Below are 15447 nucleotides of genomic sequence, written 5' to 3' on the forward strand. Positions count from 1 at the left end.
CTGCAGGTCTTGCGGCCTCCGGTGGCTTTAAGATTTCTGAGACAAGCTGCTCTCTGCCCTTGCCACCTCTCGAGGAGATCAACAAACTGGGGACGCAGGCAGGAGTGAGGCAGCCTACAGCATCACAAAGCACGGTGAAGGCACTGAGAGCTGTAAACTTTGAGTGCAGCGTGTGGGCAGGCAAAAGGCAGCAAACTCGCTCTGCATGGCTCGGAGGCAGACTGTGTCAGGCCAGTGAGGCTTGCTCCCCGCGGAGGGGCTTCAGCACCCACATGCCTGGCAAAATAGCACAATCCACGCTGCCGAGCCCTATAGTTATTTTGCCCTCTTTCCCCCATTGCACTGGGGAGTTGAAACAGAGCCGTCACCAAATAAGGAACTGAGTCAAGGACCCTGTTCTACTGAATTGTTTATGCATCTGGTGTTATCTGGATCACGCTACTCCATAGTTTCTACAAACTCCACAAAACGTGCTTATTTGAACTCTTTTGAACTTTAAAGCAGCCTGATTAATACAAGTGCGCATCAGGCTTGGTTGATTTCAATAAGGAGGGCCTACAGCTGCAAAGAGCCATACTTTAACTCTGCGCAAGTAACACCACGGTTCTGGCAAAACCAGCGGCCCAGTGGCACCTCAGAATTGCAGGAAAAAAAGACCAAAGACAGCTTTTGAGCACACAGGACATTCTTCACCACTAATTTTGGTAGCCCTCCAGCAGCCCGCGATAGTTGGTCCATCCAAACCAACTCCGTTAAATCCGGGACCAAGCCCATCACAACCGAAAATTACAACCAAGTTCAAGTACTTGAAGGAAGCAGGGGCTGCAATTTTTTTAAGTAACATGGCTGAGCTACCTCACCCAATTAGCCCCACAGTGCAATTGGGGGAAAAACAAACTGAGGGGGCAAGACACTTCACCTCTAATTCAAGGGTTGGAAGAAAGGTGTGGCCAAGCAGCCTCTGGCACCAATTGGAAGGCTCTTGACAGGACGTCAATTCAGGCAGAGTTGGCACAAATGGGGAGACTGCACAGACAATCATAAGGCCCAGCCCTCCACCTCAAGAGTAACAGCCTGACTCAGTTCCCTAGACCAAACGTTTGCTAATGGGATCAAGGATGGCAGAGAAGGATATTTCCATGGTCTTTAGGAGGGGACGATCTGTCAAACCTAATAAATCGATTAGAGGAGAAGGAAGTGAGGTAGCACTTGCCTGGCATACAGGGGGCTCTATGAATAATGAGGAAACAATGAGGGGTGGCCACCCCAAAATCGGAAACAGCCAAGCGGAGGAAATGGCATACCCAGCTATACAGAGCCAGAGCAAAAGTAATCCTTTCCAGCGAAGCAGCACAGGAATAAACTGCATTGACTGCTGACATGCAGGTTCAGGCAAAAGATTTTTCATACTTCAGCATTAAGGAATGGGAAAACATGCTAGCCTCATATGCCAATGATGACCCAACAAACTCTAGCTCCATTGCAGCAGACAGTAAGGAATCACAAGAAGGTCATTAGTAAATCCTCCTCAGAACACTGCAGAACTCAGTAGAGGCAAATAAATACTAAGTTAACAAAATTAATATACAGATCAGCCTTTTAAAGACCCTGGCGATGTGTAAGGTATCAATGGGAAAACTGCAAATCTGAACAATTTGAGAGGAAGATACGCAGGGCGTCGGGCAAGACTGCAACTGTTCGCCCGTCTTGGATGAATTGGCAACTCTCCCAGAGACTAAGACCCAGCTACTCAATGACCTACAGGTCACTGCCAAACAAAGTGCACCTAGTGGTTCAGGAGCTAAACAGGACAGTGCACCAAGGTTCCCCAGGGCTCCGGTGGGATCCTTGTGAAAGTAACCGTGGTCAATAATCTTTGACAAATGCTACTAGTGTGTCTGTAGCACTTATTGTGCAAACCACTTCAGTAGCTCCTTAAAATATGTCTTAAGCCTGCCATTGCAGCCTGTATGCAGTTTTACACTGCAATTTCGACCTGGCAAAATAATCCTTTTGCCAGGCCTAAACCATATTTTGTTGATACATTTAAGCTACCCCTAGGGGAAGCCCTAAACAGTCCAGAGGGCAATGTGCACTGCATTTAAAACGTTGTACATGTACTTTTAAGTTTTACATGTTCTGGTAGTGAAAAATTCACACATTTATTTTCGCTCCTGTAAAGCCTACCCCTCACATTGGATAACACTGAGTTACCTTATTACATTTAATAATTGAAACGTTTGTTTAGGAGCAGGTAGAAATGTCTCATTTGGTGTCTAAGGTGTTGTAATTTAAAATCTTGCTTAATCATAAAGTTGGGTTTGAAGTCACAATCCTGAAAATGCCACTTTTAAAAAGTTATCATTTTCTTGTCCTAACCTTTTGATGCCTACAGCCTGTTTCCTGGGTGACATAACTAGGCGTAGTCGGCAACTAGCATTTGTGTATTCCTCCCAGACAGCCGCACAAATGAGGGTGTTGGCATGACGGCCCATCCTTTCAGGATGACGGGGTGGAGCTGCACACAGCCCCACCTGCACTTCAAAGACACTGCTTCAGCATGCAGACAGCAAACTTTACACCAGCCTTTCGTTCCCCCAGACATCCTAGGACCAGGGTAAGGATGCAGGAAATTTCAAACACTTCTCTGGAGGAAACTTCATAGGTTTCTTCTACTTCAAAGCTGGCACCAGGTATAAAACTACAACACTCAGATCTACTCTTCAGTTCACTTCTGGACCTGCAGAAGTACTCTAAAGATCTGCCCTACTGCCTCTGGCCTGCTGTGTACTTCAGACTGTCCTACTGCACCAAGAGGACTGCCCTGCTATCTGAAGCCTGTGTTCTGCCCTCAGAAGACTGCCTGCTGCTTGCAACCTGCTTTCACCCAGGACTTTAAGAATGACTTCAAGGGCTAGTTTGTTGGCCTCTTGAGCAGAGCCTCGGGGACAGAAAAAGCTCCAACTAACTTGAAACCGCACCAGGACCATGCCTAAGTGAGTCCTGACCCTCTAAGTGGGTAATGCCCCTCCAGTCCTAGACCATTGGAAGTGGTGCTAAAGGTGCCCAGATATCCTAAATCCAAAACATGAGACTTAGAAAATGTTCAGCCAAAAAGTACTCTGAGAACCAAGGGGAGACCAGGTCCTACCTGATCACCGATCCACCAATGGTGCATCGCTTGTCAGCCGGACTTCGCAGGAGCAACAGTCTTCTCCGCAGCAGCAAATCCTGGTCAGCAGCTCCTTGCAGAAGGGGTACCCCGTCCTCGTGGAGCGCTTGTCTGCTTCGGACTGCAGTCTCATCCCGCTGGTAATTTTAGACTTCCATGCAAAGATCGAACATAGAAATCTTCACTGCGACTTCATCCAGCAGCTCCCAGAGGACAACGCCTCTTTCTCGGACACTGCTGGCTGCCTTGGCCCGCTGAACTTTACCTTCTCTGACATTTCTCTTCAAAATGTATTTTAAGTCCAAAGGTAAGTGTAGACCTGGTCCAATTCACTTGTGTATCTGAAACACGTTCCAACCCAGTCAGCCATAACTTTCGACTTTGCCTCGTACTCACATGACTAGATGGTGCATTGATCTTTAAAGTGCTATTTTTTGCTTTACAAAAGGCATAACTCAGGTTCTACTAATTGGATTTTTGTTTGAGTCAAACAATGTATAAAATTTGACTCTGTTTATGGGAATTTTCTAGTGTTCTGTCTGCACTTTACTACTGTTTAAGTGCTGCATAAATACTTTACACATTGTCTCCAAGTTAAGCCTGCCTATTTTTTGTGCCAAGCTACCACAGGATTAAGCACAGGTTATTTTAGTGACTTTTTGTGGATAACCCTAACAAATTGCGTCTGTGTCTGAGCAGGGTTTCACCACTCTCAACCAACAACCCAATTTCTCACAGACATCATATGAATTTAACAGATCCTCCATGCTTCTTACTCAAATGGTGAAGTTCACTGCTTTCTTTCTCACGTGGTGCAAGAAATCATTGGCAGGATATTTATGACAGAGCAGATATAATCTTAATCATCTCAACACAAGCTTCCACAACACCCAAAACTAGCAATTACAGAGCACTGGGCGAAACACTCTTCTTAGTTAACAGGGAGGGACGAAAGCAAGATTAATGCAAAAAACCATGCATAGTTTTAAAGAACAAACCACATAATACCTCGTGCATCAACATTAGCACATATATCTTTGAAACGTTAAAAATAAAATGTTTATTGCTGAGGAGATGTTACACGGAAGGACATGCAGATAACTAATTTTATGTCCTTGTGAAAGTAACAGTGGTCAATAATCTTTGATAAATAGTGCCTTTGTCTCCTGCTCAGTCCATCACATTTACACTTCATTAGAATTGGAGATCATATGGTTCTTTGTGCGGTTCACACTGGTGTACACGAAAACGGGGTGAAGAAGGTTCTCTAGTTTCATTACTAGAACTTTTAGAATCTCATTTCAGGAGATCAACTGAGCAGGGAATACCAAAGAAAAAGATCCATATTTCCTTTAAACACCAATATTCTGAAAACTGACAGACGCTCTAAATTTAAAAAAATCCCATAATAACTGTGAAGTATTAATTACATTACCTCTCTATCCAGATTATCCACAACAGTTCGAATCTCTCCTGTACTTTTACTCAGAAAGAATATTTGTGGTGTTGGTGAGACAATTCGGTACGCAAGTTTAGAATTTACGTTATTTTCTTCATCAGCATCTGTTGCATTTATTATCATCACCAGAGAATCTAAGGAAAACACGAGACAATTAATAAATAAGCACCAGTAGAATCTCACAAAAAAACTATGCTTTGCAAGCAATACCAAAGGGATTATGTTAAACAGCATTTATATAGCACTCACAAATGTTTAAGCATGCATCTGTGATTGTGGTCTTGCAGTAAATTATTTTCTTTTGTGGAGTGCCGGCTGACCAACCCCGTCTGAGTGAGCATACTGTTGTATCTATTAATAGGTTTTGCCTACAGTTGCACTTCGTAGACTGGGAAAGGGAAGAGTGGATTTTCTGCCAGCCTGGTTAAGATGATGTGACTTTGGACAGCATGAGTATTAAGATATGTGCTTAACCTGTGTCAGCCGTGATGTAATCCATCTTTTTCACCTTATTCTGAACACCATAACTGTTGTCCTTTCCTATGAACTAGATTACTGATTATGCAAGTAATAGTCCGAGAAGTATGGCTCTCTCCACTTGAATAAGTGTTGAGGGCTGAAAATGGCACTGGAAGGATGATATAGATGAGTTGTAAAGTTCTGTTCCTTAAATAAAGGGGGAATTTTGAGTCACCGACTGTTTACTAATACACACATTTTGACCTCGCCCGGCTAATGCCACAACTCAGTCTTCATTCGTGCTCAAAGAAAACTTTATTTATTTACTATCACATTTTGAGTCACCGACTGTTTACTAATACACACATTTTGACCCCGCCCGGCTATTTCCGGTTCCGGGTCAGTCACAACAGAGCCAGGAGGTTACCGCGCCACAATCCGGTGCAACCACTCGATTTCCCGGGCTTTCCTCACTGGGTTCTGTATTTAAACATTCGTCTAGCGTTACCAACGGAGCTGATCGGGCTGGCAATCGTGGCAGGACATTGTTCCCTGGAGGTGTAAGTACGGCATAGCCGTTAGTTTAGGTTTTGCAGGAGTCGGGTGTTTTTCCTCCGACGTCCTGAAGTAGGTTTATATTTTGATGACTTCCCACCAATCGACAAATATTGACTTGGGATAGTAGGAACATAGGAACGTTGTTCCTTCTTCCTTTTTGCATAGAGTGTGTGCTTTATGTTATATGTGCGTTTTGTCTGATGTCTGTGTCCATTTTCACCCATTATGTTTTCACACTAGTACACGTGACAACGTTATGAATAGTGTTAAAAGGAGATTACTTTATCACTTTTTTTCAGATCACTGAATGCTCACGATGGATTGATCATCTAGCTACGTGAATATGTTTTTTATCTCCCCTTTTGTGTTTCCTTTCAGGTTTACAGACCATATAGACCTATTGAGGCATTACATATTCCTAGGAGGTTATTTCTTCCTGGTACACATATATTTCTCTCTTTTTCTACTTTATTTCTACGTTATTACACGACACAGTGAGTTTTAGGAAGGGATCCTTAAGGTCCTGAAGAAGAAGCCTGGGGAGCTTCGAAACATGTCGGCAGACATAGGAGGCACAGCTCATTGAGGCATCTACACCTCCTCCCCTCCACTTTTTACTAATACTAGCTCAATGGTGTATTAAAATGTCTTAAACCACAGAGCCAGGTATTTTTGATCTCACACCTCCATTCACTCCAGACCCTTCCTCTCACACCCCCGCACTACACATAGTTGTCTCACAAACATCAGTGCTCCCACGCAAACGTAGGTTGTAGCACACCCCGTCCCGTAGAGGGGCGGGAAGACCCCTATGATGAAACATGACACCAAGGGCCCTTTTGGTGTGTGAGGGGTATTTTAACAACTAATGTGTATTCTCCACCAATGTGGGATACATACTTCATTTTGGGAGATTCTGATATACATACTTACCTGTGGGTGGATCATTATGTTTATTGCCTTAAATAAAGGAACAGTAGTCTTGATCATTCAAAGCGCCAAGTTCTTCACTACTGTTTTTTGCTGGTCAGGTCTATTCACCCCATGACCCCAGTTCTCTTACTTTTTTCTGGGTACACTACTATTATCCAAAATGTCAACTCTGGGCACAAAAGCCTTTCAAAAATATAAATGAATATCTAGATTTAGGACTAAAGCTAGAAGAGAAAATCAGTTTACATCTTTATCCATTCATTATGTAATTAACTTTAATTCACAAACCGCTTGAAGGATAATCCGATTAAGGATGTAGATGAATTTTTCAGAATGTCATTCACTGGTGTACCATTAATGGAATTCTAATCCTAGAGAGGAGATTCTGAGTCACTGCCAGTACAAGGACTCTACTATTGTCGTTTGGGCTCTGTTAATTATGAGGGGGTCCTGTTCTCGTGAGAGGTATGGAATGACATTGGGCGGGGGGTTCTCTGTAGATGAATGCCCTGCTCTCCAATAGAGACTCTTACCTATTTTGGGAAAGAATAGCATCTGAGATTTACCTTGCACGGGTCAAGCCTAGAGCTAGAGACAACTGCATGCTGTATTAAAATGGGATGTTGTAGGTATCAGTGATAGCTAGGGATTCCCGGCCTTGTTTCTTTATAATGCAATGCCAATCTCTCTCAAACATGAAGATTATTCCTTTCCCTGAAGAACCAGGACAACTATGCTGACATTTGAGGAGTAAACTGGGGCTGGATCTGCTAGCTTTCAGACGCACTACGGTGCACAGGTGAATCTCTGGTCTGCTGTGATCCTTGCAACCTCCTGCTGGGGCTTGATGTAGTAGCCTAAATGCCTGGAAAGTGAAAGCATTCTGAATACATACGAAATATGCTACATGATGGTAACAATTTCTATTGCCTGTCATTGTGGAGGAATGAAAGTACTTTGATAACAGATGCGCAACATGGGGACTAGATTTGTTAGAACTAGTATTGAAGTATAAGCCAGCACAATTTTAGATAGGTCTGATATAACCAATATAATCTATGCAGACCCGGATATCAAAACCAAAGGAACAACTACACAATGTGTGGAAGGCAACAACAGATCAAAGGGATCTTGCTGCATCCATAGAAAAAACACCACTTTGTCAGATTGTTTCTATGTTTCCTTGCTCTGAGCTCTTTCATCTGCTGATGAGTAACACATCACCTTTATGCTCTATGTGTATAGGTAAAGCAATTAACAGAGTAAATTAATTCAGACAATGCACGGATATCTTGGAGCACAATGAACAACACTAGGGAGACCAGTTTACTGTAAACAGAACAGTCAAGAGACACAGTCAACTTACATTACGTCTGTAACTACTGGGTTTCTTGGTGGCTATATTTTGTATATGTGCAGACAAGCCTATCTTTAAAGTCATTTGTTGTTTAGAGGAAGCAGATAGATTCCTCCATCTATCATGGAAAACCATACACTCCTCCAGAAGAGAGCTTTTAAAAGTCTATATAAACACAAGTATTTAATTTCAGCAATATATCTGTATTTCGGAATCATACTCCTTGAAATGTGTCAGCTCCTCTTACAGGGACAGTACAAAGATTCAATCAGGTGCATCTAGACATATCGATGATTATGTAAAAAAAATGGTTCTCAGAGAATGTTAAGACAGCTGTAGAAAGTTATACAGCTTTCACTGATAGGATGTATTCTGCTCAGCCAGGATTCACTTTCGACTAGCACATGCTACAGTGAGGTTAGCACAATATACATTCCACTGGTTCCTTGGAGACCATTACCTCATTTCTGGAGCAAAGAGAATGCATGATAGGGGATATTTTAAGGGAACTGTACAATCTAGAATATCAACTGCAGCTGCCAATGTTACAACTGCAACCACATACTCCTATGTTGTGTTGTTGAAATCATGCATATCAGTATTTACTCCTCACATCTCAAGCTACAGGATCCATAACTGGCCATCCCAATAAGGGTTACTCATTGAAACAGAAAAGGTTGTGCCCACAAGAACATCCTGTAGTGTGATGTGCCTTAGGAATGTAGCTGCATACTCACCATGAAGTCCAACCAGGCCAAAACATTTTTGAGGTGCATGTTTTCTTGTGTCGAGGGGAGCTCAGCCCGTGCTCGACCATTGCTTCCAGTCAAAAGATGGATTGAGTGTGCATGACCTGCTATGCATCATAAGAGTTCTCTTGGTGCTCAAGTTTAGACTCGCTAACAAATGGACACTGACAAAATGTTACAAAACCTTTAGTAAAATAGCTACATGTTCTATTAGCCTTCATTCATAAGTGAATCAGTTTTTGTTTATTTTACAGACATTAATTGTTTTGTGCCTTCTCACCGACTGTATCAAGGATCACTGCCCCATCACTAGAACATAACATATGTGGATATATAAATGTCACCATTCCTTCCAAAAAATTATTTGTACTTGGGATAAACAGTAATGCCAATTAATGAATGTCAGTTATGAATGTTCTGTTATGCAGGGCTCCTATGCGTTTTGCAGACAACGGTGGTGTTACCGGGAGATAGGATGACTTTGCACCATTTGAAAGAAGATTGTACCTCGCTGCAAACTATAAAGTGACTGTGAGAAGACAATAAGAACAAAGTTAGTCATTAGAAAATGGTGCTCTCAGCGAGTCTGTTGATGTCTAGGACAATCTAGGAGCTGGAATTCATAATGTAATGTGAGATCTATGAGTGGAAGTGTGGGGCTTTCCACAACACGTGGCAAGAGATTGAGAGAAAGATTCAGGAGATGTCTTGACAACTGGGGAGGTTACATCCAAGCTATCTGCCGTGAATAAAGCTCAGAATCAAGTCCAGGAGTCCAAAGACCACGTGGCTGCTTCCTTTGTGCAGCTTGAGTGTGCATTTAACCGGCTAGAGGACACAGTGAATACTTCCTACTAGAGGATACTAGTATTATTGGTAGTGACAGAAGGAGAAATCTAAGGAAGGTGACAAGAGCTCCTGGAACTGGAGGTAATGGATGGGGGTCAGGCAGACATGGTTGAAGTGATCACGGCAGCAGAACTTTCTATCTAGAGTTCGTAAAAGTGTTTGAGGGTTGAAGGGACCCTTCTTTGTCAATTAAGGAATACTGCAGAGTTGTTCATAGTTTTGAGGGAAATCTAAAGGAAGAAATTGATGGCATTTCAGGATAACCCTTCTGAATTCCCCTAGATCTTAGCCAGGGTACAAACGCTGCAAGTTGCTGGTCATAAAAACTGGTGGGGGGGCATTATTTTGGCAGGTGGCTAAACTGGAGATGAATTATAGAGGCGAGGTCCAAACATCCTTAATGCACTGCTAGTTTATAACAAAGAAAATAAGAAATAAAGATTCTCAGCAGATTTGGATATCGTAGACATCAGCTACAGTTGAGACATATTTAATCAAAAAAGCCTTTTTAGTTTGTAAGCAATAAGGAATCGTTTAAGCCACTGGGTATTGCCAAAGACGTCGTATTATGATAGATCACACAGCTGATAAAGGATGGAAAATGGATCGTGGTGGTTGACTGAGTAGAAAAATAATCACAACGAAGGTGGAGCGAATAGGTTTGAGATTCAAGGTAAGTAGTACTGGTAAGGTGAAAATCTTTGCCAGGATCGGCTGTTATGATGTGCAGAAGCGGTGTCAGTGAAATACACTTGGTGTGTCCCAGACAATGGTTTCTAATGTTTGAATAGATGCATCATTACTCTGATCACACATTTAGGCTAGCAAAACTGTTGTCTGCTGCATTACCTGGTTACCTGACAAGCTTTTTTATTTTGTTGGGTATGTGGAGTTGATAGTAACCACTTTTACCAATGCAAAGTGAGAATACTAAATGCCTCAGGTTGGTGCTATGGTGCCTTAAGAATCAGTGGGATACTCTGCTTGTGGGATTTACTGTAAGATTCAGAATCCTCAATGTCAGTATGCTGGAGGACGTAAGCTTTTAGGGGATTGGTGATCTTGAACAATGGGCTTACTAACAATGAGATTATTGCAGGGATGCCACTTGTATCTCCTCATTTGGTCTTGTTTCACTAGCTGACCAGGAACATTGAAGATTTCTTTAATGCATATTCAGAGTTTCAATTTCATATACAATTACTGTTAGGGAACCCAGTGCTTTAAGAGGGTTTTGGATGTATCTTGTTTCTGAAATGGGGGTATTGTATTTTGCACCATTTCTCTTGGAATAATAAAAGGTCTTCAAATAAATATTTATTAAAAGACATCCTTAAAACTTTCACAACAAACGATTCACAAATAAATGGCTGAGGCAATGATTATTGCACCTGTAATCAAATGTATACCCTGTTTAACAAACATTGGTGCACGGTTCAGGGAGTTCAGCCACTTAAACCCACATATAGGACAAAGTCCAACATTCAATTTCAAGTGTCACATTTGTTTGTCATGATTTGACATAATTAAATCTAGTCAGAAGTACAAGTAAATTCACACAATGCAAAACAAATCAAGATTTTTTGTATTTATACAATATTGTTTTAACATTTGTACCACTTGCTCCCGGGGCTTGAGCCGGGAGACTACTATTTGCGCTCTTGCACATTGCACTGATAAACTTGCACTTGTAATTAACTTGATTGCTTTTAAACCTGCTTTTAACATTGTTACGTTTTAAACTGCTGGTCAATTGAATCGAGTGTTTTTGCCACAACTCCCTGGGTAACTGAGCTGACAGTTTCTTGGTCAGCTTCCTCCTACCTGCCACTGTTCGCTGTACATGCTGCCAACCTTCGGGGGAACGGGGATAATTGGTGAGCGTGCTCGGGTGGACATAGGCGGTTTCCCGGGACTCGTGTGGAGTAGGGTCGCCATCTTGGGGTAGTATTAGGTCAGCGGGCTAGTTTTCCCATACGCTATATATGGAAGCACGGACGCGACCACACAGCAGACGCGTGCAGCGGGCGCGCCAAATTTGCGCCAAAGGCAAGCCCGTCTGCGCCCGTCCGCGCTCCGTTCGTGCCCAGCTCCAGCACCCCTGCCCAACCGAAACCAGGTGCGACAAAAACTACGGGGTACTCCAGATCTCAGCTATTGGACTTGAAGCCAGCTGGTAAGTCTTCGGACTGTCTGTGTCTCATGTTTAACACGAGACCAGGGTCTTCCTTGACCATTTGCTCCAATTGCAACTCCTCTTTGCTTAGGATTAGTTACCAACCTATTAGGTCCACCAATATAGAAAGTTCTAAAATGGTGGAGCGTAACAATAGTGGTAAAATGTTTGCTGCTCAATGCTAGGTCATTGGTGAAGCATAGTGTTGAGTGTGCCTCGTTTATTGAGGAGGAGAATATTCAAATTGCTTTCATCACTGAAGCTTGGACAGAAGACAGCTCAGGCCCCGATATTGTCAAAGCTACTCCACCAGGGTTTCTCTGCCATAATCTAAACAGGCCACTCAGGAGAGGGGGGTGGGCTTAGCCATAAAATATCACAACTCACTAAAGGCTGCCTTTCATAGAGCCTCCAATTTAGTCTGTGAGGCACTCTCCTTTAGTTTCAGTCTATCACATCATCACACGTTTAAAGGCATTTTATTATACAGACCCCCGGGACCTAGGAGCGTTTTCCCATACTCTATTGGTAATCTGCTGGAAGAGGGGCTCTGTACGGATTCCTTCACAATCCTTGGTGATTTTAATTATCATTTAGAAACATTGATGGACCCAGATACAGTGGCCCTTATGGATCTGATGAAGAGTGCTGACCCAAGTCAACAGGTGACAGGCCCCACGCATATGACAGGTCACACTTTGGATGGGATCTTAATCAACCACCCTCAATTGTGATATACGGGCTCTTTGCCTCCGACTTGGAAAGACCATGCGGCTGTGCACTTTGAGCTAACCCTGGCCACGCATAACAAGACTGAGAAGGGTACTAAGACTCAGATTAAAAGCAGAGCCTGGAAAAAGAAAAAAAAAAAAAAAAAAAAAAAAAGAGGGTACGGACCGACAGGATGCACTTATGGCATCTGTAGGTCAGATACCCTCAGGAATAGAGGAGGCAGTCTCTCACTACACATCCTGGGTGGAGTCAGCCTGCAATAAACTCGCCCCAGTCAAGATGGTATGCCCTAGAAGGTCCCATCCTACAGCCCCCTGGTACTCAGAAGAACTAAGGAGACAAAAACACTTCTGTAAGTTGGAGTTGGAGGAAAGAATACAAGGGAGAGGAGAAAAAGAGCTATAGACAAAGTCTCGCCATTTATAAGCAACTCTTATTCGATGCTAAGAATTTTTTTTTAAATAACATTAATTTAGCAAAAAACTTGTACTAAAGAACTTTTTAAAACTGTCTCAAGTCTGGCATCCGCCAGGCCAACAAAAATTGAAGCAAGTCAGGAACTATGCGACGACATTGCCAGGTTCTTTTTGAATAAGGTAGAGGTCATGTTCTTGGACTTTAGCCACCCAAGCCCTGGAGGAGCAGGAGGTGAAGAAGGGTAGGAGGCTAGCTCCTGATTTTCCCTCCTCCCCCCCCAGCCACACCCCCCCGGTCTTTGATAAATTCGGGCCATTGTCCACAATCGACACTGTGAGGCTGCTCCTGTCTGCAAAATCAGGCTCCCCTTATGATCCTTGTCCAGTCTCAGTGATCAAACAAGTCCCAGTACCAGTGGCCTTTTTGCTCACCCCTTTGTTCAATTCAATGTTTGAAGCTGGGCACTTCCCTAGATCCTGGAAGCAGGTCTCGATATTGCCGCTGCTAAAAAAAAAAGCCCAATTTGGACCCAAAGGAGCCTAATAATTTTCGACCCATATCACGCCTCCCTTTAGCTGCAAAATTGGCTGAGAAAACCATGAACTAGCAGCTTAGCGCCTTTCTATGTGAAACCAACGTCTTAGATCCCACTCAATATGGGTTCAGAGAAGGGCACAGCACAGAATCTGCCCTTATAAAATCCACGGAAGAGATAAGGGAGGATGTGGCCAAAGGAGGCAAGGCTGCTCTGATTATGTTGGACCTGTCTGCGGCCTTTGATACGGTCCATCATGATGTTCTGATGGACCGTTAACTGGCATCCGGGGTCCAAGGCAAAGCATTTGAACTCCTGAAATCTTTTCTGATGGACAGAGCTCAAACTGTGGCATTGGGTGAATTCCATTCCAAACCTTTTTCCTTGCCGTGCGGAGTGCCTCAGGGGTCCTCGCTTAGCCCCACTCTCTTTAACGTAAATGTTTCCTCCCTGGCTACTCGAATTGGAAGATATGGTTTCAACCTGACATCGTATGCAGACGACACACAAATCATGGTGGCCATGCGGCCTGGTCAGGCAGCGGGAACTGACAACAGGTTCCACGATTGCATGGCAGCAATCGGCAGGTGGATGTCACAAAACTGCCTGAAACTGAATTCAGGAAAGACCAAGGTCATCCTATTTGGAAATGATCCTAACTTCTGGAACCCTAGGTGGTGGCCAGAAGCAATGGGGACTCTTCCCACTCACGCTAGGAAGGTGAAAAACCAAAGAGTCATAATTGATGAGAAACTTAACTTTGGTGATCAGATCAACGCAGTTGCATTATCTACATTCTTTATTGTAAGAATGATTAAAAAAGTTCTCCCCTTCTTGACGGCAGAAAGCAAGCTGACTGTAGTCACTACACTTATGTCCAGACTTGATTACTGCAAAAGCCTGTATTTATTCATACTGGAATGCTTTTTGAATTACCTGCAACTGCTGCAAAACACCTCTCCAAATTTGCCCCCATCTCTAATGAAATTAAAAAGTTGCATTGGTTGCCGGTTAGGAAACGGGTGCATTTCAAAGCGCTCTGCACGGTCTACAAGGCACTACATGATCTAGGTCCAGACGTTTTGAAACAGCACATGCAGTGGTACCTACCCAGAAGAACCCTTCGCTCCTGTGAAGCCAAGTTGGTGATAATACCATCAATAAGAAAGTCTTCATGGGGTGTGAGAAGTTTCACAGTGTGTGCAGCAAAGGCTTGGAATGATCTTCTGCCATATCTGCGAAAGGCACCTGATCTTACTTTTCGGAGGGGGATTGAAAACCAGTTTTTTCACGCTTTAATGTTGCCTCTTCTCCTTATTTCTCAGAGTATAGTTGTTAGCGCCAGGACAACCTCGCGTAATTGCTGCACTTTAGAAATCGCTATAACGTAACATAATATGTGCCTCTTAGCACTGAAGAAGTCCTGTGTGGGACATAACGCTTTGGCTACAATTGAAGAAAGCTTTTAAGAAAATGAAGATTTGAATAAAGAGAGAAAATATTTTTTTCAATCTAAAGACAGATCATTTGCAGTACGTGAATTGTACTACTGACTAGATTTAAATATGTTAAGTTATGATGAAAAAATATAACTTAAATTACTTGTGATATTTGAGTGCTGGACCACTGGGTTTTATATCTTTAAAACTTTATCTATAAGACATGTTATTTATATCAACATTCACTGTACTGTTAACCAACTCTGGAATCAAACTTTACATCCTCCAGTTACCTTTTGATAATATTGTTCTTCCACCTGACAATCTAATGGTGCTTTTATTAAAAAAAATTTAAACACAGTTGTGCTCGGTTGCAATATTAAAACCAGAACACCCCTTCAAAACTTCACAAAGGAGGTGCTTAGTGGCTAGATTAACATTTATAACTAAACGCTGTGTGCGCTACTACAGAAGCTGGCTAAATATTAAAAGCCTTAATAGCCAATAGACTCCTGAATCTGAATAACCCCTCATCATGCCCAAATGTAGTAAAATACAGAAAATTCCTTTATGCCGATTCAGTAAGAAGTCTACCCGCACACTTGTGCATTG

The 15447-nt window shown here is 42.8% G+C and overlaps 1 protein-coding gene across 1 annotated transcript in view; it reads right to left on the minus strand.

Moving 5' to 3' along the window:
- The window catches only part of LOC146831408 (desmoglein-2-like), a 410122-nt gene that overhangs the window by 200317 nt on the left and 194358 nt on the right, over positions 1-15447 (minus strand). The window contains exon 6 of the mRNA XM_085605709.1: positions 4608-4765. Coding sequence (XP_085461835.1) covers positions 4608-4765 — 158 coding nt within the window. The remainder of the gene's footprint in view (positions 1-4607; positions 4766-15447) is intronic.

The sequence above is a fragment of the Triturus cristatus genome, chromosome 5_1 (assembly GCF_964204655.1).
Source record: "Triturus cristatus chromosome 5_1, aTriCri1.1, whole genome shotgun sequence".
Lineage (NCBI taxonomy): Eukaryota > Metazoa > Chordata > Amphibia > Caudata > Salamandridae > Triturus > Triturus cristatus.